The 27,731-nt window shown below is 37.7% G+C and overlaps 1 protein-coding gene and 1 non-coding gene across 2 annotated transcripts; both read right to left on the bottom strand.

Annotated features, from left to right (window-relative positions):
* Positions 1-767: 767 nt before the first annotated feature.
* LOC127420277 (serine/threonine-protein kinase DCLK2-like) lies at positions 768-27,358 on the bottom strand. The gene is made up of 15 exons (XM_051662386.1): positions 26,558-27,358; positions 21,601-21,962; positions 13,941-14,073; positions 13,783-13,869; positions 12,296-12,360; positions 11,962-12,037; positions 11,031-11,133; positions 10,839-10,896; positions 6,316-6,435; positions 6,002-6,148; positions 5,727-5,860; positions 3,663-3,837; positions 3,383-3,463; positions 1,680-1,773; positions 768-1,550 (listed from the first exon to the last, which is right to left on the bottom strand). The coding sequence occupies exons 1-15, from the start codon at positions 26,961-26,963 to the stop codon at positions 1,534-1,536; spliced, it is 2,058 nt and encodes a 685-aa protein (XP_051518346.1). The 5' UTR covers positions 26,964-27,358; the 3' UTR covers positions 768-1,533.
* On the bottom strand, positions 22,424-22,495 carry trnae-uuc (transfer RNA glutamic acid (anticodon UUC)). Its single transcript has one exon. It is a non-coding gene; the product is annotated as a tRNA-Glu (tRNA).
* Positions 27,359-27,731: the final 373 nt, after the last annotated feature.

Raw genomic sequence — 27,731 nt, 5'->3', positions numbered from 1 at the left:
TACTCGCCGATATCGAATCCAATACATGTTTTTTGGATTTATTTATTGTGTTACTCCATATCAACAGTTTATTTAAAATGTATCATCAAAATGGTGTTTAAATAGATAAATGAATTAAAACTTTAATCAAATGAAAGTATGACAATTAATTTTCACATGATTTTGTATTATTTTTATCAAATGAAGTGCTTTTATACAGAACCTCACAGCACAATCCTAAATACAATATTGGAGTATTTTTGTCAAATAAAGTGCTGCATAACAGCACAGATGCACATTATTTGCTTGAATATAATACAATTACTATTGATTTATTATTGTTATTATTAGTAGTAGTAGTATTATAGTGAATATTGCATAACTATAAAGTAGTGATCTATTTCTGTAGCACTTATTTGCATTTAAATTGAGATTTTATTTTGGCGCCGCTATCATGAACGCACACAGGAGATCAACGGTCAGTGAACATTTTCACTAAATAATACATTAGATTTCAGTTTGTTTCTCATCAAATCTTATCGTATGCTTTCATAACAATCATGAGTCTCATGAATAATTTATTAGACTTCTGAATTATACTTTTGTGTTCTTTTGAAGTTTGAAGAGGTGGTCACCATAAACTGCCATTGTATGACATCACTGAGCACAACATTTATTCACAATTTCTCCCTTTGTGTTCAGAAAAAGAAAGAAAGTCTTATAGGGTCATAACAACACAGGGGTGAGTAAACAATGACTGAATTTTCATTTTTGGGTGAACTATCCCTTTAACTTTACAATACCCATTTGATCAAATAATAAACTGCAAAAATGACTTCCAGATCATTCATCACACTAGAGATGGAAGTTCAGGTCGAGAGCACTGCATTGTGGGATACTGCACATTTAACAAATCCATGTAATTCACACATACAGAAAATGTACATACTGCACACAATATACATACTATATACTGCAGAAATAGTATGAGAAGTATGCAAGTATGCTATTCTGAACAGAGCCAGACAGGAGGGGGGTACAGTGCAAAAAACAAAACTATTTTCTTAATATTTTTGTCTTGTTTTCCAGTAAAAACATTCTTTAAACAAGATAAATTTACTTGAGAAGCAAAATGACATAACTGACATCATTTTTAGAGAAATCCAAGAACAATTTTGTAACATTTATGCTTATACCAAGAAAAAATGATATGCTAGTGGGGTGAAAAAGAAAAACAGAATCCAAATTGAAAAAAAGAGTATTTTTCTTACCCCAATGGCAATTTTTAGCATAAACCCACAAAATTTAGTGAGATTTCACTGAAAACAAGACTGAATCTTTTTCTGTTAAGTTTATCTTGTTTTAAGAATGTTTAGATTTTTTTTTTTTTAATGGAAATGAAACAAAAATGCTCAGAAAGTAAATGATTTTCACAGTGAGAATGATGGACTCCGTGTGTCTGGTCTGGTCTGGCCTGGTCTGGTCTCAGTGTTGGTGTTTTGAGGTTTTGTGTTCAGGGTTGCTGTTTCTGTTGCACCTCCAGATATTTATCAGCTACTGCCAGGTGTCATCTATACACACACACACACACACATACACACACAATATTTGTAAAGCATGTCCTGCTTAATTTGTCTAAATCAATCTTCAATATCAATCAATAATATAATTACAAAAAGTTCCATAGTAAAACGGTTTACCATGAGGGAGCTCTGCTTCAGTGTCATGTGTGATTTCTGATTCAACTTCATCTTCTATCTCACGCGCCATGTTTGTGTCCATCGTTGCATCGTCCTGCAAACACACAAACACGATCATGAAAAAGTCTTGTTAAAACATTTTTCACACTCTCACTAATTGATATAGTTTGTCAACTAACAATGTCCAACAGTGTATGTACATGCATCACAGGAGATTTTTCATTTTTGACCAAAATAAATATTCCTCGTTTAATAAAAATGGTTTCCTTTTTCTGAGCAGTACAAGACTTGGTGACTTTTCCTTCACTTGCCATCTGAACATACAAAACAAATTGGGCTTGATTCGATAAGTCTTAGTGGTCGTTAAAAAAAAAAGAGACACCTTTGGTATTCGCGGTCAAAATTGACCGACCATTGAAAATGAATGGGAAAGACCAAAAAACAGAGCAGTTTTTTTTTTATCTGTCAAATACAATCAATAAATCAGCCACAATGCAGAAAAAAAACAGACAAAAATTACAGGGTGAGACTCTAAAACATCCTCAGTGCAAAACATTCACACCCACAAACACACTCACACACACACACACATGAACTGGTGAGACTATAACACAGAGCTTTTTTTTTTACATTTGTCAAATAAAACCAATAAATCAGTCATAATGCTAAACACACACACTCATAAATGAATGGGTGAGATGATAACACATTCACAATGCAGAGCGCACACACACACACACACAGAATCAGGTCATCCATAAGTGGAGCATCTTTTGGTCATTGTTGACATTACAAGTCATCTGTTGTTTTCCAGCTGATGACAGCAATCTGACACACACACACACACACACACACACACACACACACACACACACACACACACACACACGCACGTTTGCAAAAGAATTTTTTTACTATAGAATGTTTGAAACATTTACTCTGATTCTTCTGTTTTATACTCTAATTGAATTTAATATGAGTTCATTTCTGTTTCTTGATGTTCATTTTCTTGACATTATTATGAATTTTACTTGGTTATTAAATATTTATGTTTGAAATTAATCATTGGTAGAAAAATGTTTATTCTGTGTCTTTGTAACACCATGGTCAGGTTTGATTGCAGCATAATGAAATTAACACTTCAAATCAATTTAAAATGCTAAACTTTGACAAATAATAGTTTAATAATATATATCCAAATGCATATCTTGTAATAAAATGTAAAATTAGGTTACAAGTCATCAGACTACACAGTATGTGTCTACAGTCATCTACTGGCTGTTACTGGCATGACATGGTGTTCAACTCATGTTATTTATATTTTGTTCACCAGATAGCAGCAATCTGCCTCCAATTTATGTCACAATCTCATATTTTCTTCATGTTTCAACTTATAGAAGTGTAGGTTCTGAATTGTAATTATTATTAGTTTTTTTTGCTTTTTTATTTGATTATTTGTTTATGCAAATTAATGTTAAAATTTAGAAATTTTAATGTAAATAAGAAAAAATCCCAAAAGAAATGCATAATTTTATTGTTCTTAATTCAGGGAACAAATTTTTTTTTTATCATTATCATTATAAAAAAAAAAAAAAGGATACACATCTGACCCTTCCCGTCAAAAATGACCGTGAGTACCAAAGGAAGGTGTCATTTTTCAATACCAGGGGAGGGTTAAATTAAATTATGCGAACACCCCTCACCTGCACCCACGGGTGCTCCAGCACCTCATCAGCCGTGTAACGAGCACCAACATTCACCTGCAGCATTTTACCAATTAAATCCTGCAAAAGACACATTGGACCAATCAGCTGCCGCCATGGAGCACATGACCACATTAAACTGGTTTGTGTCCTCAAACTTGCTCAGTGGCAGACTTACTATCTCAGGTTATCCAGCTTACCACGTAAATCATGTCTGAAGATGCAGCACCCAGGAAAAGTGAGTGTTTATTATTAATATGTGTGTATGGTGTTCGCAAACCTTAGCGGAGGCGCTGATATTGTCCCAGTACGGAGCGGGAAACTCCAATCTGCCCAGTAAGATTTGTTCGAACAGTTCCTCCTGCTGATTTCTCTCGCTGCGGAACGGAGGAAACCCACACAGCAGGATATATGTGATCACGCCCGTAGCCCAGATATCCACCTTTAGACCGTACCTGAAACAAATTAAACCTTAAACAAACGTGTGCATCCACTCTTAAACTTCAGTTTTTTTAGTTGAAGCTACTTTAAAACTTTAGTTTGTCAAGCTGCCATTTACTCTAATTTCAAGTAGTTACAGTCAAGTCAAGCCACACTGTTAAAAAAGTAAATTAACAGCACACCAAGTTAAAGGTATATATCGGTTTTATGGATTAATCGGTGGCGATAGTTGCTTTTTGGAACTATCGGTTACTGCTGAAACCCGGGAAGGAGGAGGGATGCGCTGTCGTGGAGTCCTCGCTACTGCCGTCCGCCCAAATGAGCAACCACTGCCGTCCGCTGGGGACAGAGGGGCTCGCTGCCAGCCGCCTGGAGCGGTAGAGCCATTGCCTGGTGCGGAGGGGTTCGCTACCGGCCGCCAGAACGCAGAGAGGCGTTCCAGCCGCCAGAGGTCGGAGGACTCACTCCGGTCCGCCCGGAGGAGGAGTGGCTGTCGTCCGCCAGAGGGTGGAGGAGTGATCGAGGACCAGGCAACAGCATGTCTGGGAACCGGCGAGCAATTGTTTTTCCCTCTCTCCTCTCTCTCTCTCACTGTCGCTCCGCGTTGCCCTTTCCCTCTCCTTATTTTTTTATTTTCCCTTCCCCTTGTTCCCCTCCCCAGCTCTAGAGAGGTGGGGAAAAGCCTGCCAGCAGGCGCAACCAAAAGGGCTGGGGGGGGGGGATGTACATCATGCCGGGGGTTCCCCAGTCTGAGGCAAAGGAGGGAGGAGTGTGATGAGGAGGAGGGCGGGGCCGGGCCGTGAGTGTGTACAGCCGGCCCCCAATCGGGCTAATCAGCCGAGGAGAGGGATAAGTGCGGCCGGATGTGGCAGTTCAGGAGAGAGAGAGAGCCACATGCAGCTGCCGTGTGTGTGTGTATTTGCGTTTGTGTCTTTTTGTTTAAATTAAATATTACTTTGACTGTTCAACCGGTTCCTGCCTCCTCCTTGCCCATTTTAACCCTGTTACAACTGTATATATATATATATATTTTTTTTACACACACACAAACACACACACACACACACACACACACATATATATATATATATATACAGGTATATATTGTAATATTTTATATATATATATATATATATATATATATATATATATATGCTCCAGGTTACTTACAAAAACAAGCTTACTACTTTGAAACTACTTAAGGGGGCAATATCTTTTCATATTCAGATAATAATAATTGAATTGTACAAAAAGCAGTATTTATTTGGTACATATATTTTTTTATATATATTTATGAATGAACTAAATCAGTGTAACAGCATTAAAATAATATTCCAGCTTCAATACAAGCTAAGCATAACCGACAGCATTTGTGGCGTAATGTTGATTACCACAAAAAATAATTTAGACTCGTCCCTCGTTTATTTCAAAAAAGCACAAATCGAGGCTACAGTGAGACACTTACAATAGAAGTCAATGGGGCCAATCCGTACACGTTAAAATAATCAAAGTTATATCCACAAGACGTACACAATATGCGTGTTTATGCAACTTTATTGTGATAAAATCAGATTTATCAGCATTATGGTGTCTGTCAGGTTACGGGGATTTACAGCGTTACGTCGTCATGGCAACAAAGTTGTAAAATTGTCCATAACTTTCCACAGATGTGATTAGTAAGTGATTTTATCACAGTAAAATCATGTTAATACACATATTGTTGATATCTTGTGTCTATACTTTTGAAACAGTGAGTATTTTAATGTTTACAGATTGACCCCATTGACTTCCATTGTAAGCGTCTCACTGGAACACACGTTTAAAGAAAAGGAGGGATGAGTCGAAATACATTTTTGTGGACCCGTTAATAGCATCGCTCCCCAACCCTGAATATCACATTTACCCGGTTTCTGAGATAATCTCGGGGGCGACATAAGTGGGCGTTCCACAGACGGTGTACAGCGGCCCCTCCACGACTGTAGCCAGACCAAAATCACCCAACTTCAGTGACTTAGTGCCATCTGGATATTCACACACCTACACAGAAACAGACATGCATGTGTTCAATCAGGTTCTGTAGGACTGTAATACTGTACATACAGTATGCTGTATATGTGCATAAATGAGCGGTAAGATTTATGTGTGTGTTTATGTGTATATGCATCTGTGTTTAAATACCAGCAGGTTTTCAGGTTTAATATCTCGGTGTACGATGTTCATTCTGTGCAGATATCGGAGTGCTCCGGTCAGATTGAACAACATCGCACTGGCGTCTCGCTCCGTGTACTTCGTAGAGGAAGTGATTGCATCAAACAGGTCACCACCCTGCCAAAACCCCGCCCACATGCAACACAAATTGTTATAGCAACAGAACGTCAATATCTCCATATGTCAGATGATGCACGTGATGCATGGGATGCCAGTGTGACATTTAACTCATAACTTGTGTGTTATTTCCATTAAAATCGTTAGTTTTGATCAGCTGATCTTACCTTAACGAGCTCCATGACGAGATACAGATCAGTGGGCGTGTCCAGCTCCTCTATTAGCATAATGATACTGGGGTGTCGCACTCGCCGCAGTATCGCCACCTCATTGGCTATCAGGTGCTCCTGGATATACCAAGAAACCAATCAGAATCTCTGGTGTGTATTTTCACTTTTTGCTTAATGAGTGAATGAGAAAAAATGTATGGCAATAATCTGAATGTTAACTAGATAGGTGAAGTTCATCAAGACCAACTTTGATGTTGCCTTGACAAAGCCTTGTAAAAAATACGTTTGAAGGTAACAGACAGACAGGTTGAAAGAAAGAAAACAAGGCGAGAGAGAGAGAGAGAGAGAGAGATGGTTTGCAGTTTGTTTAAATTTTTTGACATTTGGAGTTAGAATAGTTTTGGCTGGTTTGAACATTCCGTTAATGTAAGTCTGTGGGATATTTGATCGCCCGCTGTGCGAAAACCGTAATTCCGATCAATCAGAGAAATCAGAGCAACCTGAGTCAGAACAGTCTGAAGGTCTGTGCAAAGTTTACTGGAAGTAGCTTGAAAGCTCTAGGAGTTATAGTCAGAAATTTTGAAAGAGGTTATGCTAGTGTACTCTTAAAAGTTGACAAAAATGAACTTATATAAAAGTTATTACTAGACAGATAAAGTTTGTCAAGACAAGAGAGAGAGAGAGAGAGAGAGAACAACTTAAAGCAGATCAAAGATCTGAGGCTACATCTGCATTAATCCGGATACATTTAAAAACTGCATTTTTGTTTTCGAAACGCTCTCCATCCACACTGCCGTTTTCAAGCATTTTCCAAATGTTTCTCGTCAACACTGAACCGTATGAAAACTTTTAATGCTCATGCGAAAAATCGCCATTCCATGTACGTTCTGAAATGCAACTGTCCTCATGTTCCGTCGCCGGACAGCAATTCTGAGTAAACTTCCCGCCGCCTTTGAATGAATCCAATGTAAATGTTGTAAAAAATAACATTTAACAACGCTATCAACGTGGATAGCAGGCACCGCCATCTTGATTGCTTTGCGTTTAATGGATCACATAACTGCGTCGCATGACAACAAATATGTCATCGTTTTCAGATATCTCCATTTTCCCTGCCCACACTACATCGCGAAGACGGCATTTAAAAAAAAAAAATTCCCAATGTGCTTTTAAGTCCTCGTGGTGGTGTAGTGATTCACCTCAGTCCAGGTGGCAGAGGACGAATCCCAGTTGCCTCCGCATCTGAGACCGCCAATCCGCTCATCTTATCACGTGGCTTGTTGAGCGCGTTGCCACGGAGACATAACGCGTGTAGAGGCTTCACGCCATCCACCGCGGCAACAACGCTCAACTCACCATGCGCCCCACCGAGAACGAACCACATTATAGTGACCACGAGGAGGTTACCCCATGTGACTCTACCCTCCCTAGCAACAGGGGCCAATTTGGTTGCTTAGGAGACCTGGCTGGAGTCACTCAGCATGCCCTGGATTCAAACTAGCAAACTAGCGAACTCCAGGGGTGGTAGCCATTGTCTTTACGACTGAGCTACCCAGGCCCCTGCAAAGACAGCATATTTAAATTTATACACTTGGGAGAGCGTTTTCGAAAAGCTCAGTTTTCGCTGGACGAAAACGCCGTCTCAGTGTGAAAGAAAGGCCATCGTAGAGAAAAAGATGCATTTTCAAACAAAAACTTATTAGTGAGGACGTAGCCTTAAAAGCTTTAAGAGGAGGTTAGTGTTAGAAATTTTGCACTCCGTTTAGGGATTTTAAAAACCCCTAAACCAGGTTTGTAGAATAACAGTATGTTGGCTTCGTCAAGCCAACATAATTAACTGGAAACTATTTTGTTTGCAAAACTGCACTCAAGATTCTCATATGGATCGAAATTGGAAATTTGTGTCTTTTAGTTCATGTCTGTTAGTTTTGAGGTTATGCTAGTGTACTCTTAAAAGTTGACACAAATGAACTTATATAAAAGTTATAACTAGATAGATCAAGTTTGTCAATACAAACTTTGATGCTGGCTTGATAAAGCCTTGTCTGAAAGTTTAAACAAAACAAAACAAACAAAGAGAGAGAGAGAGAGAGAGAGAGAGAGAGAGCAACTTAAAGCAGATCAAAGACTTTTGTGGGTTTGTTTACATTTGAATTTTTGACAGATGGAGTTTGAATTAACGAGCATTCCGTTGACCTGTTTGAACATTCCGTCAATGTACAGTCATGGGAAAAATAAAGTACACCCTCCTTGTATTCTATGGTTTTACGTATCAGGACATAATAAAAATCATCTGGTCCTTAGCAGGTCTTAAAATTAGGAAAATACAACCTCAGATGAACAACAACACATGACATATTACACCGTGTTATGATTTATTTAACAAAAATAAAGCCAAAATGGAAAAGCCATGTGTGAAAAACTAAGTACACCTTATGATTCAATAGCTTGTAGAATGACCTTTAGCAGCAATAACTTCAAGTAATCGTTTTCTGTATGACTTTATCAGTCTCGCACCATCATTGTGTGGAGGAATTTTGGCCCACTCTTCTGTACAACGTTGCTTAAGTTCATTGAGGTTTGTGGGCATTTGTTTATGCACAGCTCTCTTAAGGTCCCGCCACAGCATTTCAATCGGGTTGAGGTCTGGACTTTGACAGGGCCATTGCAACACCTTGATTCTTCTCTTTTTCAGCCATTCTGTTGTAGATTTGCTGGTGTGCTTGGGATCATTGTCCTGTTGCATGACCCAATTTCGGCCAAGCTTTAGCTGTCGGACAGATGGCCTCACATTTGACTCTAGAATACTTTGGTATACAGAGGAGTTCATGGTCGACTCAATGACTGCAAGGTGCCCAGGTCCTGTGGCTGCAAAACAAGCCCAAATCATCACCCCTCCACCACCGTGCTTGACAGTTGGTATGAGGTGTTTGTGCTGATATGCTGTGTTTGGTTTTCGCCAAACGTGGAGCTGTGCATTATGGCCAAACATCTCCACTTTGGTCTCGTCTGTCCAAAGGACATTGTTCCAGAAGTCTTGTGGTTTGTTCAGATGCAACTTTGCAAACCTAATCCATGCTGCCATGTTCTTTTTAGAGAGAAGAGTCTTTCTCCTAACAAACCATACTTGTTCAGTCTTTTTCTAATTGTACTGTCATGAATTTTAACATTTAACATGCTAACTGAGGCCTGCAGAGTCTGAGATGAAACTCTTGGGTTTTTTGCAATTTCTCTGAGTATTGCACGGTCTGACCTTGGGGTGAATTTGCTGGGACGTCCACTCCTGGGAAGATTGGCAACTGTGTTGAATGTTTTCCACTTGTGAATAATCTTTCTCACTGTAGAATGATGGACTTTAAATTGTTTGGAAATGGCCTTATAACCCTTCCCAGATTGATGGGCAGCAACAATTGCTTCTCTAAGATCATTGCTGATGTCTTTCCTCCTTGGCATTGTGTTAACACACACCTGAATGCTCCAGACCAGCAAACTGCTAAAACTTCAGCTTTTATAGAGGTGGTCACACTTGCTGATGATCAGTTAATCAAGGGCATTTGATTAGCAGCACCTGGCTACTACTTAGCCTCTTAATTCCTATGGAAGCAGTAAGGGTGTACTTAGTTTTTCACACATGGATTCTCCATTTTGGCTTTATTTTTGTTAAATAAATCATGACACGTTGTAATATGTCATGTGTTGTTGTTCATCTGAGGTTGTATGTACCTAATTTTAAGACCTGTTAAGGACCAGATGATTTTGATTATGTCCTGATACGTAAAACCATAGAATTCAAGGAGGGTGTACTTTCTTTTTCCCATGACTGTAAGTCTATGGGATATTTCTGATTTTTAATTGTCTGCTGTACAAAAACCGTAAGTCCGATCAGTTAGAAAAGACATGGCACAATATTCCAGAACAGTCTGCAGGTCTGTACCAAGTTTGGTGGATGTAGACTGAAAACTGTAGGACGAGTTAGTGTTAGAAATTTTGGTCTTGGTTTAGGGATTTAAAATAAACCCTAAACTAGTATAATGACAGTCAAGCCAACATAATAAGCAGATATACAAATTTAACATTTACAGAATGGACAAAAATAGGCCCATATGCAAACTGTTATTCAATCAAATGTTCTCTAAAATGAGAAAGTCTCACCCCTAATACCATCTGCATCTGACAAGCGATAAACTCATGATACTGTACTGTATGTCCTGCCCAAACGTCCTGTTTCAATAGATAATACGTCAACACAGGACAGAAAATTGCCCTCATCAAATCATTTCCTATGATTTTTAACTATTTTAATTGGATTTCATTATTCGAATTGTATTCGTCTTTGCAAGTATATCCACTTTTTCAGCGCGAAAGACTTGTTTACAGAAATGGAACAAATACTGTGCATTTAATTACTGTTCTGTGGCCTGAGAGGCTTTTGATAAAGGCAGATGTTTCTACTCAGAAGGCACAGAATGATTCACAGTAACACAAAAATATCATATTTAATGATTGAACTCCAGTCTCACCTTCCCGCTGCATTTGGCTTTGTCTATGATCTTCAGTGCGTACTCCTGACCTGTAGACCTGACAAAACATCATTCACAATTCACAGCTTAATACATACAACATTATACATTCGGTTACTTTGTAGAGCATATCTGATGATTTCAGATCATTAGTTTTGTCACGTTGTTTGTGTATGTGTGCTGTCTTAGTACCTCTTCACACACTCTCTGACGACTGCGAAGTTTCCGTCTCCGATGACTTTTCCCACTTTGTATTTCTCAGTGATGACAGACGACTGAACTTCATTACCATTTACTATACAAAGAGAGAAAATGTGATTACACTTGCATCATGTCCTAATATTGTTGCTCCTGTATGGTAAATTGCTTGTGTTTTTCCTCATTTGTAAGTCGCTTTGGATAAAATTAATTTTGGATAATTATTATTATTTTTATTATTATTTTATCCCCTTTTCTCCCCAATTTGGAATGCCTAATTCCCACTACTTAGTAGGTCCTCGTGGTGGTGTGGTTACTCACCTCAATCTGGGTGGTGGTGGACAAGTCTCAGTTGCCTCCACTTCTGAGACCGTCAATCCGCGCATCATTGTGCATGACACTGCGGAGACTCACAGCATGTGGAGGCTCATGCTACTCTCCATGATCCACACACAACTTACCACACGCCCCATTGAGAGCGAGAACCACTAATCGCAACCACAAGGAGGTTACCCCATGTGACTCTACCCTTCCTAGCAACCAGGCTAATTTGGTTGCTTAGGAGACCTGGCTGGAGTCACTCAGCACACCCTGGATTCGAACTCGTGTCTCCAGGTGTGTTAGTCAGCGCCAATACTCGCTGAGATACCCAGGCCCCAATTTTGGATGATTACTAATTGATTCATGTCAGTGTAACCAGGCATGATGTGAGTAATTCTTCTGTCCTCATGGGAGGAAAACTGCTGTGCAAAACATCAAAATCACAGCCAATCAGAACATTTTTGTTATGTTTTAAAGTACCATTTTCAGACCAATGAGATGTCACTGTGGGTGGAGCTACCCAACACAACTCGACAGAATGTTGTTAGGACAATAATGAACATTAATATGGTTTAGTGTGTGTGTGTGTGTGTGTGTGTGTTACCCTCTGGACTGAGGTCTTCTTCATCATGAAGGCCTCTGGTGGGGGATGAAGAGGGAGACAACTGATGAACAGAAGCCTGCAGAAGAGAATCGAGAGAGTCAAAATACACTGATATACAATATAAAGTGGCCATAAAATGAGTTTATACACTTAAAAATGTCTGAATGATAATGAATTTGATAAGATATCAAAACAAAAGCTCTAGCAGAATTTAATGGCACTTGCAGTGATATTTTGTTATCTAATACAATGACACATATTTTTAAGTGTGGCTCAAGTGGGCCGCTGTATACATGTATACAACAGATCTATAGCAGTACAGACACACACGTACTCTGAGGCTGCCTGGAGATTTCGATGACCTCACTGGTGGAGACTGACTCCGTGGAGCCTCACTGGCTGAGAAAAAGGAAGCAAAAGCACCAATCAAAATTGATGGCCACCTCGGTATTAGGACTGTGCAATTAATTGGAAATATTTTCAATTTCTAAATCACAGTTTGCTTTTGAAACTCCGAATACTGTGATGTTTAATTTGCCATTCTGATTGGCGCACTTCTTATGCATACAGACGAGATCTCGCCAATCAACCAGCATGAGAACAGAACAGAAATTGGGAAGGTGAATAAAGAAAAACAGAAAGGCAAAGACATTTTTTTTCCTCCTTCTGTAATGTGTTTTTGAACATCGAAAACACCAAAAATGCTATTAACCCTTCTATGGTATTGAAAAATGGCACCTCCGTTTGGTATTCACAGTCATTTTTGACTGGAAGGGTCAGATGTGTAACCTTTTATTTGTTAAGTTTAGCATTTTAAAATTGATTTGAAGTGTCAGTTTTTGCAGTTAATGTCATTATGTTTGCAATCAAACCTGACCATGGTGTTACAAAGAGAAGACACAGAATAAGCATAATTATATATTACTATTTCAAACATAAAAATGTAATAACTCAAAAGTAAATGCATAATAATGTCAAGAAAATGAACATCAAGAAACAGGAATGAACTGCAAAATACAGAAGAATCAAGAGTAAACATTTTGCAATTTCAAACTTTCTATAGTAAAATTGTATTTTGCAAACGTGTGTGTGTGTGTGTCTGCGTGCGTGCGTGCGTGTGTGTGTGTGTGTGTGTGGGTTTCAGATTGCTGTCATCAGCTGGAAAACAACAGATGACTTGTAATGTCAACAATGACCAAAAGATGGCTGTAGAGCTCCACTTATTGATGACCTGATTCTGTGTGTGTGTGTGTGTGTGCACTGTGAGTGTGTTACCTTCATTTCTGAGTGTGTGTGTTCAGCATTGTGACTGGTTTATTGGTTTTATTTGACAAATGTAAAAAAACACTCTGTGTTATAGTCTCACCAGTTCATTTGTGTGTAAGTGTGTGTGTGCGTGTGTGTGTGTGTGAGTGGGTGTGTATTTTTTGCACTGAGGATGTTTTAAAGTCTCACCCTGTAATTTCTGTCTGTTTTTTATGCATTGTGGCTCATTTATTGATTGTATTTGACAGTAAAAAAAAAATTGCTCTGTTTTTTTTCTTTCCCATTCATTTTCAATGGTTGGTCAATTTTGACCGTGAATACCAAAGGAGTATTTTTTATGGCCACTTAGACTTATCGAATCAAGCCCAATTAATTTTATTTTTTTGTATGTTCAGATGGCAAAAGGAGGAAACGTCACTTAGTCTTGTACTGCTCAGAAAAAGTAAGCAATTTTTATTAAATTAGGAAAATGTATTTTGGTCAAAAATGACCGAATACCATAGGAGGGTTAATATCGCAATACCTAACAAACAAAAAAAATGCAATATGATTTACCAGATACAGGCGATTTGGATCTCGGCACTCCAGAACTTCTGGGTCCAGATGGCTTGGGTGGAACTGATGGTCTGGATTTCTTACACTCTGAGAGACAGACAGGTGTTGTGTTAGACAGACAGACAGGACTGTGCATCTCTTGTATGTGTCTGTCTCACCATTAACGAACGCCGCCGCTGCGCTTTTCCCTGCATGTCCAATGGCAGCATCATCCTGAGCGTAACGGAACTTCTCCAAACCACACGCAATGAAAACGTCATCATCGCCAAAGAAATCCTGCAGACTCGTTAACTACAGACACAGAGGGAGACTTGATAAAATCTCACCAAAATCTTACTAATGAGATAGTTTACCGAAAAATTAAAATTTTCAGCTCTGCAGGTCCATACAATGCAAGTCAATGGGGTCCGAATCTTTGACACTACAAAAAGCACATAAAGGCAGCATAAAAGTAATCCATACAACTCCAGTGGTTTATTCCATGTCTTCAGAAGTGATATGATAAGTGTGGGTGAGAAACAGATCAATATTTAAGTCATTTTTTACTATTAATCTTCACTTTCACCTTCTTTTGTTTTTGTCAATTTGCATTTTTCTTGCATATCGTCACCTACTGGACTGTTATGATTTATTAGCAAATATGATTTATATATTTATTTACTTTATCCATGTAATTTTTTCTTTCTCCTCCTACCCAGTAGGTGGCGATATGCACGAAGAATATGATCGCCAAAAAAACTGAAGAAGAATGTGAAAGTGAAAGTAAAGATTTACAGTATAGTAAAAAAGGACTTAAAATGTATCTGTTTCTCACCCAAAGTGATTGCATATATTAACCTCTTCAACTCTGAAGCATAAAAATTTGTCTAATTTTTTTTCAGAACCCAGAATCCTAATTTTGTAAGCATGTAATTCTGGTTCTGTTCACCTTGTCTCCCTCCAAAAAAGTCTTATTTTATTCCACTAGATGGCAGGAAGTACTAGAAAAAAGAATTTTTCCTCTTTCACCTTCTGTCACAAAATGCCAGTCTGAATTGTAGGTGGCACTCTAAAACATTTTAGCCCTCACAGATGTGCTCGTCCATAGACATTCAGTCTAATTTTCAGTTCAAGCTCCACCCTTGTTATTTCATTGAATATCTCAGCCTCTGAGTGGACTAGAAGATCAATCTAGGTGTCATTAGAAAGCTGAGATCCTTCCCTTTACGATGATATTTTATCATTAATAGTGAAAACCCTGTTTTTCAGATGATTTTATTAGCATGCTTTTCCTGCTGGACTGCATATTTTGTTCTGGACATCTAAGATATAACATTGGATTATTCACACAAGCAAGCTCACAGACAAGTAATTCCTAAGGTAAAAGCAGATACTTTTTTAATACAGACACTTTTTAGCTATTTGGAGCTTACAGCAGCAATTATCAGTGCATAAACGAGATGTTTGTATTTGATGTCTTACAAATATCATATTTCACTTTGTGATTCATTTGACAATCTTTCAAACTGTCGTATTAGTGTAACAAAACAAAGCTATACAGTCACGTTCCTGAGAATAAGAGCTTTCATTTGATATATGATTTGTCTATTTAAGTGCTATTTTAAAGACTTTTATATTCATATGAATATTTCTACCACATAACCACTAGGTGGCACTTATTTGTGAGGTAAATGTTTGAGGACTTATTTTGTTATTTTAAGTAGCATAAATGCAGAAGTGATGGTTATCTCTGAAAAGTTCAGATTCTAAGCTTTCAAACGACACCACATATGCCTGACTTATGTATATTGTAACTTTTCCTGTGATATAGCGCCCCCCTTTGAAGAGGTATAACCACTGGAGACATATGGATTACTTTTATGCTGCCTTTATGTCCTTTTTTAAGCTTCAAATTTCTGGTCCCCATTCACTTGCATTGTATAGACCTACAGAGCTGAAATATTCTTCTAAAAATCTTAATTTGTGTTCTGCAGAAGAAAGTCACACACATCTGGGATGGCATGAGGGTGAATAAATGATGAGAGAATTTTCATTTTTGGGTGAACTGTCCCTTTAAAAGTCACACACGTACGGTCAGTCGGTGAGGAAAAAAGCATTATAGGAAAATGAAGTCAGAAATTAACGTTGCCCTTTACAAAGATGCAAATCTGAAATTTCATAATCAATGAGGTTCTGTCGCCATGACGACATGATTACTGCTATTAGTACAATCACACACACGGCTGTCAAAATGAGGACATATCATAGATTTCTATTGTTTTTATATAAAGCAAATTAAACTCTAAAAGACTATTTTTTGCATTATTAGAAGTAAAAAAGAAAACAATTTGCTTAATTTTATTTTATTTTTTATTCAAAACCCCAAAGAGAGGTTTTGTCAGATTTAGCTCACTTTTAAGAACAAAATATAAATACACACACACACACTGTCTGGTCAGAAACAAATGGTCTTTGGAGGAAACCCCCTAGTCTCTGCAGTAAGAGGTGTGTGGCATACAGATGAACACACACACATTGTACTGCTGAGCCATTCATTGGGACTCACTCAAGTGAACAGGGCAAGCAGGTTACCATGGCAACCAGCCTGCAGCCAGACTCATTGCTCTAATTATGGGATACACAACAATGTGTGACAAGGAAATTCTAGAATATACACATTTCTCTCATTCTAGAGCTTTCAGCCATTTGAAATCAGTCAGACTCGCTGTGACATCCTGAGAGTCAAGAGAACACTTCAAAGTCTCATTTAATGGTGCTGTAAGCGATTTTAGCCATTCTAGAACTGAGCCGTTGGATTAGCCACAGCCTCCCTTTCCAAAACGCCGCACTCCAAAGATACCAAATGAGTTTTATTGAGACCGACAGGAGCAGAATCGGTTGTCAAAAGCAACAGCAGCAAAATAGCGCCCTCAACTGACAACTGTTATGAACAACATGGCATAAAAATGGCATTAAGCCTCAATAATTCACTGCAACTACAATACTATGAGAACGTGCAAAATGATTGACAGGTTGAAGGCATCACTGACCACGGGCACATTTTTATTTTCTGTTTACAGAGTCTAGAGCTGTCACAGAGACCGGTGAGATATCTCACAACATTTATTTCAGGAATCTATTTCAGATATTAGGAGGTTTTTTTTTTTTATAGCACCTTTAATGTTTAATTTGTCTCCTGTAGACAACTAGTTAGTTAGTTCAGGGGTTTTTAAATATTTTGATATCTTCCTAAAATATTAAGGTAGCTCTATATTTTCATGCATAAAGATCCATTTATTCTGTGTGGGAAAATATAATATATTTTAAATATTTAACATTATAAAGACAGATCTCCTTTATGTCTTCTTTGTATTAAAATAAATAATTAAAATATGTGGACAATATTTTCTAAAAATAACATTTAACTTTTAAACGTATTAGTTGACGTTGTAACTTTTGGTAATACTTTCTATAAATCCCATAATTATAATGCATTAGTAATGTCTCATAAGACACCTTATAATATGTTATAACTCATAAATAATTAAAACCACAATTACATTATAATACTTACCTATTCATAGTTATAACTTAGAGTATAATGCATTATAACACAAGCAACATCCAATTTTATCTGCAGAAGTTATAATGAATTATATATTTGTAATATATATATATATAATAGGTATGCTTTAATAAAGTGACAAAAGCAATGTCTTCTTATAAACATCCATCAGATATTATTAAGTGGTTATAAAACATTACAAGTCATGCTGCAAGTTATAATCATTACACATGCACAAAATACAAAATAACACACAATGTAAATTTTGAGATATTACGGAAAACACTTGTAAAGCTACAAGATAAAAATATATCAGAAACTCTAAATATGTTTGTTGATCAAACATGTAAATACACCAAAATAAATAAATAAATAAAATCTAACAAATTTGGAGATTTATTTTTATAATTAACTTGCATTATATATGTTTGACTTGTATTGTATGTTATAAGTTTGTTATGGCTGTTTATAAGAAGATATTGCTTTTTGTAAATTCACTTAAAGCAGACAGAGAACACTTATAATATGATCATATCATAAAGACTTTTAACTGTTTACACTATACAGCACTTATACATGTTTAACTTTTATTAAATTAACTTTATTAACTTCTGCTGCGTTAACATTAGATGTTGCAGTTATAATGCATTATAATCTAAAGTATAACTATAAGCAGGGGAAGTCTTATAATGTATTATAACTGTAGTTATCATTATTTATGAGAAGTTATAACTTATTATAAGGTGTATTATGAGACATAAATTCATTATAATGCATTATACACTAAAGTATAACTATAAACAGGGGAAGTCTTATAATGTATTATAACTGTAGTTATAATTATTTATGAGAAGTTATAACTTATTATAAGGTATATTATGAGACATTATAAATTCATTATAATGCATTATACACTAAAGTATAACTATAAACAGGGGAAGTCCTATAATGTATTATAACTGTAGTTATCATTATTTATGAGAAGTTATAACTTATTATAAGGTATATTATGAGACATTATACATTCATTATAATGCATTATACTCTAAAGTATATCTATAAACAGGGGAAGTCTTATAATGTATTATAACTGTAGTTATAATTATTTATGAGAAGTTATAACTGATTATAAGGTATATTATGAGACATTATGAATTCATTATAATGCATTATACACTAAAGTATAACTATAAACAGGGGAAGTCCTATAATGTATTATAACTGTAGTTATCATTATTTATGAGAAGTTATAACTTATTATAAGGTATATTATGAGACATTATGAATTCATTATAATGCATTATACACTAAAGTATAACTATAAACAGGGGAAGTCTTATAATGTATTATAACTGTAGTTATCATTATTTATGAGAAGTTATAACTTATTATAAGGTATATTATGAGACATTATACATTCATTATAATGCATTATACTCTAAAGTATATCTATAAACAGGGGAAGTCTTATAATGTATTATAACTGTAGTTATCATTATTTATGAGAAGTTATAACTTATTATAAGGTATATTATGAGACATAAATTCATTATAATGCATTATACTCTAAAGTATATCTATAAACAGGGGAAGTCCTATAATGTATTATAACTGTAGTTATAATTATTTATGAGAAGTTATAACTTATTATAAGGTATATTATGAGACATTATAAATTCATTATAATGCATTTATAATGCCTTTACAATGCATTATAAATAATATTTTTTACAGTAATGTTACATATGCAAGTCATTTGAAATGTGCATATTTGTATTTCAAACAGTAAATGTTTTCCATTTTCTCTGAAATGTTATGCGGACCCCAGTTTGAAAACCCCTGGATTAGCCAACACTGACCCAAAGCATTGACTATATGTGCAGGTCACATGACTTCAGTTGTGTTTGTTTTAATGCACAGTCCCGTTAACATCCATTGTATGTGCATTACTGTAAACGTGATGTTTTAAAAAAATTGATGGACGAATCAAAATTATTTTCTGTGGTTATTAATATTATGCCACAAATGATGATAACGCTTAACTTGTATTGATCCAGGAATATTCCTTTAAAATCATTTTACAGATTTCCGACATAATCAGTACACTGTAAAAAATCTTGTTGTTTCAACTTAAAAAGTAAGTGTTCATGCTGCCTTAAAATTTAAAGTTGTGTCAACTTAAGATGGAAAGTTGTTTAAATACTTTTAAGTAAACTTTTATATATAGTTTTTCAAAATATTTCAATAACTTATCACAAGTTCAGCCAAAAAAAAAAAAAAAAAAAAACTTGGATAATTGAGTAATCTCAACAAGGTCAGTCCAGGGCAGTTATTCTAACTCTACATTTTAAGTTTTGTTTTTAAAGTGTAAAGTGCTGATTGTCTTTATCTACAGCTTCGAAACCTCTCATAAACAATATTTTGTTAACACTGGAGATTTTCAGTGATATTCCGTTAGCTGTGATCAGACGATGCTTAATATTGATCTTATGAAGTCAGCAGCCCAAAATAAACGCTTTTCAGGCTGCTGAGAGGAAATGCACACGTCCAAATATAATAAATAAATAGGACGTATTAGTGATAGACCGGAATATTGACCAGATCGGTTAACTGGCCATCAATACTTGATATCTCCAATTTTATGCACATCTCATTCGCTATCATGAAATATTATACTGATTATATACAGTGGGGTCCAAAGTCTGAGACCAGACCTCACATTCTTTTCTATTTTAACTCCTGAGACCCAAGAGTGACTGCTGTGTGCATTTTCCATTTCCCTTTTTGATTTGTAACCTAATTAACATGCAAAAAATTATAATTCTAGAGCAAATAGTTTTCCTAATAATGTATGTCCACATATGTGGACAGCGGGACTAAGTTGTGAAATATTAAATAATATCAAGCTATAGAAAGTCAAATAGTTTATTATGTGTCCAGGAGTGTTGATTATTCATGTTTTTGTGATGTTACAGACATTACATCAGAAATTACCATAATTAATTCTGATTCAAAGTAATGTCCAGCATCATCCAATCACTGCCAACCATGTTAAAATAAAATGATACATTATAAATTCTGAATCTATGTACTGATTATCATTGTCACATGTCTGTCAAACATGTTGAGTGATCCAAACATCATCTGCAGCCTGAAACTGAACTTTTGATCAGATTTTAGGAGTGAATGCACTTAACTGCATAGAGAGCTATAGGATGCTCCCTTGCTCCCTATTTAGTGAATGACTTAACCTCCAGTGTGCTGTCTGTCTGCACTGGTCTCAGAACAGTTTGAAATGCACCTTATTTTCATCCTAACTCCAAATAAAGCCTCTGAAAGACACATTTTTTCTTAATGCACAGTAAAAATAGGATTTCTTATGTAAACCTTGTGCTATTGTACACATTAGTGTACATTGTGTTTAACAGCATGCCGTTTCACGATAAATCGCTCAAATTTTTAAAATGGCATATCAAATGAAACTAGAGACACAAATCTTTTGACTCAAACAGGTTTCAATGTAAAAACTTAATTTGGTTTCTTTCCAGATGTAGTTTTGTTGGCGTTTCTCCCAAAGACAAACTCCGCTGTGGTCAGCGCCATGCTGTTTTGTCACATGACTCCTTATGTCGAAAGTTTAACCCTTTAATTTGAATGAATTTAAATCATGCGTTGGGTATAGCGAAGCCACGCAAGTGTGTGTGGAGTTGCATAAGGTTAATAAAAAAATCTCATTACAATTCATATTATCAGCATAACAATTTTAGTGAAAAGTTGAACTGGAACATTAGCATAATTCGAGAATGTTCCACAGAACTTCAGTCTGACCATTTGTAAAAACAGTTCACATCATAAATGACACTAATGTACTTATATTTGATTAGTGATCTAGAAATAGAGCAGAATCTGACATTTCTTATTCATTTTACATTATTATTTTACTTTGTTTAGAATTTTTCAAAATTTCAAAACTTTCTGTATATATTCAGACATAAATCGGAAAAACATCACTGATTATTAATATGGTTTGGATGCGTTCTTTGGCGGGGCACTTGTATGTTTAGGCGGGGCAATGTTAATCGTTTCGCCGTCAATCAGGGCGTGAGCATCAGAAGTTTCTGGGGGGCAATGCCACCCCTAGCCCCCTCTTAGACCCGGCCAAAGGTCTCAGACTTTGGGACCCCACAGTATTTCTTCATCAATAACTCTGCTCTAGATATCTAAATCAGCCATTGAAAAACCCATATTGGTCAATCATTAGAATGTACACACACCTGTTTACCGTCCAGTGTGTAGAGTCTCTTCACCACACCCGAGTCCAGTTTGATGGCCTCTGTAATGTCGGCGAGCACCTGGTCGAACGAGTGCGCCGTTTTCTTATTCAGCAGAATTCTCACGGCCTTCCGAGGCTTCACGCCGCTCCGGATCACCGTCACAAGTTTGGGTTTGATAAAGTCTTTACTCTCCCTTGCTTCCCCTATCATGTGCTGGGCCCCCTGACGCACGGCTCCGCCCACAGGCCCCGCCCCGACCACAGGCCCCGCCCCCGCCTGCCTAGAACCCCAGTTAGGGTTGACGTTCTTTGTGTAGTCCACTTTCCTGTAGGGCTCGTTAGAGGCGCACACGTAACTCTCACCTAAAGGGGTAGACGAGAAAATGACAGATTAGTCAACATCCTATTTACATTCTTTTTTTTTCTCCCAATTTGGAATGCCCAATGTGCTTTTAAGTCCTTGTGGTCACGTAGTGATTCGCCTCAGTCCGGGTGGCGGAGGATGAATTCCAGTTGCCTCCGTGTCTGAGACCGTCAATCCGCGCATCTTATCACGTGGCTTGTTATAATAATAATTTATAATTATATTTATTTATCACACATTATACAGTGAAATTCTTTTTTTCACATATCCCAGCTAAGCTGGGGTCAGAGTGCAGGGTCAGCCATGATACAGTGCCCCTGGAGCAGATAGGGTCAAGGGCCTTGCTCAAGGGCCCAACAGTGGCAACTTGGCAGTGCTGGGGCTTGAACCCCCAACCTTCTGATCAGTAACCCAGAGCCTTAGCTGCTGAGCCACCACTGCCCCCCAAAGTGAGAATAGCTTCCCATACTGGGAGTCAAACCCGGGCCGCCTGGGTGAAAACCAGGAATCCTCACCGCTAGACCATATGGGACTTGTTGAGTGCATTGCCACAGAGACACAGCACGTGTGGAGGCTTCATGCCATCCACCGCGGCATCCACGCTCAACTCACCATGCGCCCCACCGAGAACAAACCACATTATAGCGATCACGAGGAAGTTACCCCATGTGACTCTACCCTCCCTAGCAATCGGGCCAATTTGGTTGCTTAGGAGACCTGGCTGGAGTCATTCAGCATGCCCTGGGATTCGAACTAGCAAACTAGCAAACTCCAGGGGTGGCTGTTTACATTCTTAATACACATTCCTGGTCTTACTGTGCACTATTCGTCAGTATGCAAGAGCCCGTCTATTACTTATAGTCTGGATTAGCATTAGAATGAAACCAGCTAGAGTTCATTACCCATTAACCGTCTCTGGAAGTGTGCATTCAGATTGTAAACATCATAGCTGTGCATGCAGTGATATTTCTGCTGAGTTCAGGTTCGTTTCTCTGCAAAATCACTTATCCGATTGACCCCGCTCATCATGACAACACGGTCCCATGGGTCAAAGCAACATCAATACAGGCCAGGTGTGAATGCGTGCATCTGTTTTTATCTGTCCTTTAATACTATAATCCGGGATAACGCAATCGTCCGCTGCATATAAACTAATCTCATGAGCTCCTGGAAGTTGTAATTTTCTGTTCACCTAGAGTCACAGAAGAGTGTTTAACATCTGTACAGCTCATATGGAATTTCTTCAGGGTGCAAGAGTCCAAATGTTGAACTAGAAGAACCAGAATATCTGCTGTGAAACGGTGTGATTCTCGTGCATGTGTCAGCAGAGTCTTTGAAACTTCTACACATCTTTAATTCACCATTATAAAGACTGAACACTGTCCAAGGTGCTGGAAATGGATGGCAAATATAGATATTCCTGAATTTATTCATAGTGATATGTATGGTGATTATAACAGTAAAGAACCTTAAGAACTGTTGGATGACCATAATTATTTTATATTCCAGTTCTGTTGATGATTTCAAAAGCTGTGAATCCAATGAAACTGTTATTTTGGCACAAATGTATCTATCACTATAAGCTAGCCAAATTAGGCAGATGCCAACATGTTTCATCACATTAGCGCACTGAGCCTACAAAATGAAGATTATCCAATGTTTGGACAGTAAACCGGATGGAGGGTTTTTGTATAACTCTTGTCCTGATGTCAGGGTCAGTGCAAGAGGTTATCCTGAGTTGACACCAGATTTTAATGTGCTCACTAACACAAATCTATCAGTGATAACCAAAATCAGCCAATGCAAATGCATTAAAGGTTTGTGGTATTGATCGTGTTGTGCTGTTTGTTCTTTTAAAGCAATAATTGAGCGCTGTAGTTGAGCTCATATTCAGATTCACCGGCAGAAAAAATGACTAATCGATCAAACTATCAAGAGAGACTGCACACACCAGCACTGTGACTTTTACCGTGTTAATTTACTAATTACTAATGAATCATTGAGCAGATGCTTTTATCTTAAGTGACTAACAGAAGTCTGCACGTACAGATTAAATTCTCCTGGAGTAACCTGAGCTTTAGTATCTTGATTGATAGACCGATATGTTGCCAATATATATTAATTTACGAACCAATTTTTGGCAATTTTGAAATGATCAGAATGGGCAGATAACTGTGCTGACTTTCGGTCAATTAAAAAATACAGCATTGTGAATGGATAGTAAACATTTTAAATAAATCTAGTGTAAAAGTGTGACAGACGGACGGACGGGCAGTTAGATTAATGGATAGATAGATAAACAAATGGATGGATGGATGGATGGATGAACAGATAGATGGATGGATGGATGAACATATAGATGGATGGGTGGATAGATGGATAAATGGATGGATGGATAAACAGATGGATGATGAACAGATGGATGATGGATGGACAGATGGACAGATAGATGGATGAGCAGATGGATGGATGGATGGATGAACAGATAGATAGATGGATGGATGGATGGATGAACAGATAGATAGATGGATGGATGGATGGATGAATAGATAGATAGATAGATAGATAGATAGATAGATAGATAGATAGATAGATAGATAGATAGATGGATGGATGGCTGTATAGATAGATAGATAGATGATGGATGGATGGATGGATGGATGGATGGATGAATAGATAGATGGATGAGCAGATGGATGGATGGATGGATGAACAGATGGATGGATGGATGGATGAACAGATAGATAGATGGATGGATGAATAGATGGATGGATGAATAGATGGATGGATGGATGGATGAATAGATAGATGGATGGATGGATGGATGTATAGATAGATGGATGGATGATGGATGGATGGATGGATGGATAGATGAAAAGATGGATGGATTGATGGATAGATTAACAGATGGATGGATTGATGAACAGATAAATAGATGGATAGATAGATAAATAAATAGATGGATGGATGAACAGATAGATAGATGGATGGATGGATGGATGAATAGATAGATGGATGGATGGATGTATAGATAGATAGATAGATGGATGATGGATGGATGGATGGATAGATGAAAAGATGGATGGATTGATGGATAGATTAACAGATGGATGGATTGATGAACAGATAAATAGATGGATAGACAGATAGATAAATAAATAGATGGATGGATGGATGGATGGATGAATAGATAGATAGATGGATGGATGGATGAACAGATAGATGGATGGATGGATGAACAGATAGATGGATGGATGGATGAACATATAGATGGATGGGTGGATAAATGGATGGATGGATAAACAGATGGATGATGAACAGATGGATGATGGATGGACAGATGGACAGATAGATGGATGAGCAGATGGATGGATGGATGGATGAACAGATAGATAGATGGATGGATGGATGGATGAACAGATAGATAGATGGATGGATGGATGGATGAATAGATAGATAGATAGATAGATAGATAGATAGATAGATAGATAGATAGATAGATGGATGGATGGCTGTATAGATAGATAGATAGATGATGGATGGATGGATGGATGAATAGATAGATGGATGAGCAGATGGATGGATGGATGGATGAACAGATGGATGGATGGATGGATGAACAGATAGATAGATGGATGGATGGATGGATGGATGAATAGATAGATGGATGGATGGATGGATGGATGAATAGATAGATGGATGGATGGATGGATGGATGTATAGATAGATGGATGGATGATGGATGGATGGATAGATGAAAAGATGGATGGATTGATGGATAGATTAACAGATGGATGGATTGATGAACAGATAAATAGATGGATAAATAGATAAATAAATAGATGGATGGATGAACAGATAGATAGATGGATGGATGGATGGATGAATAGATAGATGGATGGATGGATGTATAGATAGATAGATAGATGGATGATGGATGGATGGATGGATAGATGAAAAGATGGATGGATTGATGGATAGATTAACAGATGGATGGATTGATGAACAGATAAATAGATGGATAGACAGATAGATAAATAAATAGATGGATGGATGAACAGATAGATAGATGGATGGATGGATGGATGGATGAATAGATAGATAGATGAATGGATGGATGGATGGGTGGATGTATAGATAGATAGATAGATAGATGATGGATGGATGTATAGATAGATAGATAGATGATGGATGGATAGATGGATAGATAGATAGATAGATGAAAAGATGGATGGATTGATGAACAGATAAATAGATGATAGACAGATAGATAAATAAATGGATGGATAGATAGATGGATAGATGAATGGATGGATGGATTGATGAACAGATAGATGGATGGATGGATGATAGATAGATAGATGGATGGATGGATAGATAGATAGGTAGATAGATGAACAGATGGATGGATGGATGGATGGATGAACAGATAGATAAATGGATGGATGGATGGATAGATGAACAGATGGATGGATGGATGGATGGATGGATGGATGGATAGATGAACAGATAGATAGATGGATGGATGGATAAATAGATGAACAGATGGATGGATGGACAGAATTATAAGCTGATATTTCCACTAATGTCAAACCTTCCACGAGTTCCTCCAGGCTCGCGATCTTCTTCGACCCGTCCACGCTGTAGATGTTGCGCACACCTTGCGGCAGGTGCAGGTTGTCCGCGAGCGAGCGCGTCAGCTCCGCCAGCAGCGCTTCCAGTGACCTGAAGCGGTCGTTTGACACCGCGTACACAAGCCCCTTGAAATACCGGTCTCCATTCCGGTAGAAGCGCACCTTCTTCGCGCGTTTCTCGGAACTGAGCGCTTGCAGCGTCCGCGTCCGGTAGAAGCTGCAGTTGGCGCTGTGCGCGGGACTCGGTACCAGACTGCTCGCGCGGGAACCCTGCTGCGATCCCGAACCGCCCAACGCGCGTTTGGAGCGGTGCGCCTTGTCACGTTCGTCAAAGTGCTCGAGCTCGATATTTCTACTGAGAGACATTTTTTTTTGTTTGTTTTTTTTATTCCAAACCGGTAATCGAACTCACGCGTTCTTTTATTCTGATCTGTAAAATCCGCTATAGTCATCAACCAGAGCGGACGCGACGCTATCTCCGCTGCGCGTTTACCGGGTAGATTACGCACGCCAGCATCATTTACATGAACACAAAAGCGTTGCGTTCCGGCGATTATTCTGTAGAATGAAGAATCAGGCTGGAACCTTCAGCCATTAAAATAGAAACTGGGAAAATATTCCAGACGATGCCAATGAATTAAGTGAGAAATAAATGAGTCTTGTGTGTCAACGTCACTCAATCCGGACGCATAAACGGGGAAATCCTTGTCAAATCAAGAATTCCATTGAGGCAGCACAAAAAACACCCCGATCCACCCTGAAACGCGTGCAGTGTGCGGGGTTTAGGAGCGCGCCTCGCTGTAACCGGCAGCGTGTCCGCTGACGGGAGCGCGCAGCCCCTTTCCTCCGCCTCACTGTGCGCGCGCTGAAGCGGGGACGCGCCCCGGATGCTCCAATGACGTCTGATAGACACAACAAAACTGGAGGAGAAAAGATGATATCTCTGAATCATATTTTATAAAACTCGAAACTTGAGATTTATTTATAGCTATTTAACTTACAATTGCCAGAGAGAGGATATAAACTCTCTGAATACAGGCCTCAGATCAGACTATACTGATTTATTTATTTTTTTATTATATATATATATATATATATATATATATTACATTTATTTATTCATTTTTCAGAAAT

This window comes from Myxocyprinus asiaticus, chromosome 29 (genome assembly GCF_019703515.2).
Source record: "Myxocyprinus asiaticus isolate MX2 ecotype Aquarium Trade chromosome 29, UBuf_Myxa_2, whole genome shotgun sequence".
Taxonomy (NCBI): domain Eukaryota; kingdom Metazoa; phylum Chordata; class Actinopteri; order Cypriniformes; family Catostomidae; genus Myxocyprinus; species Myxocyprinus asiaticus.
The sequence above is the reverse complement of the archived record's forward strand: the minus strand, read 5'-3'. Positions and strand labels throughout refer to the sequence as shown.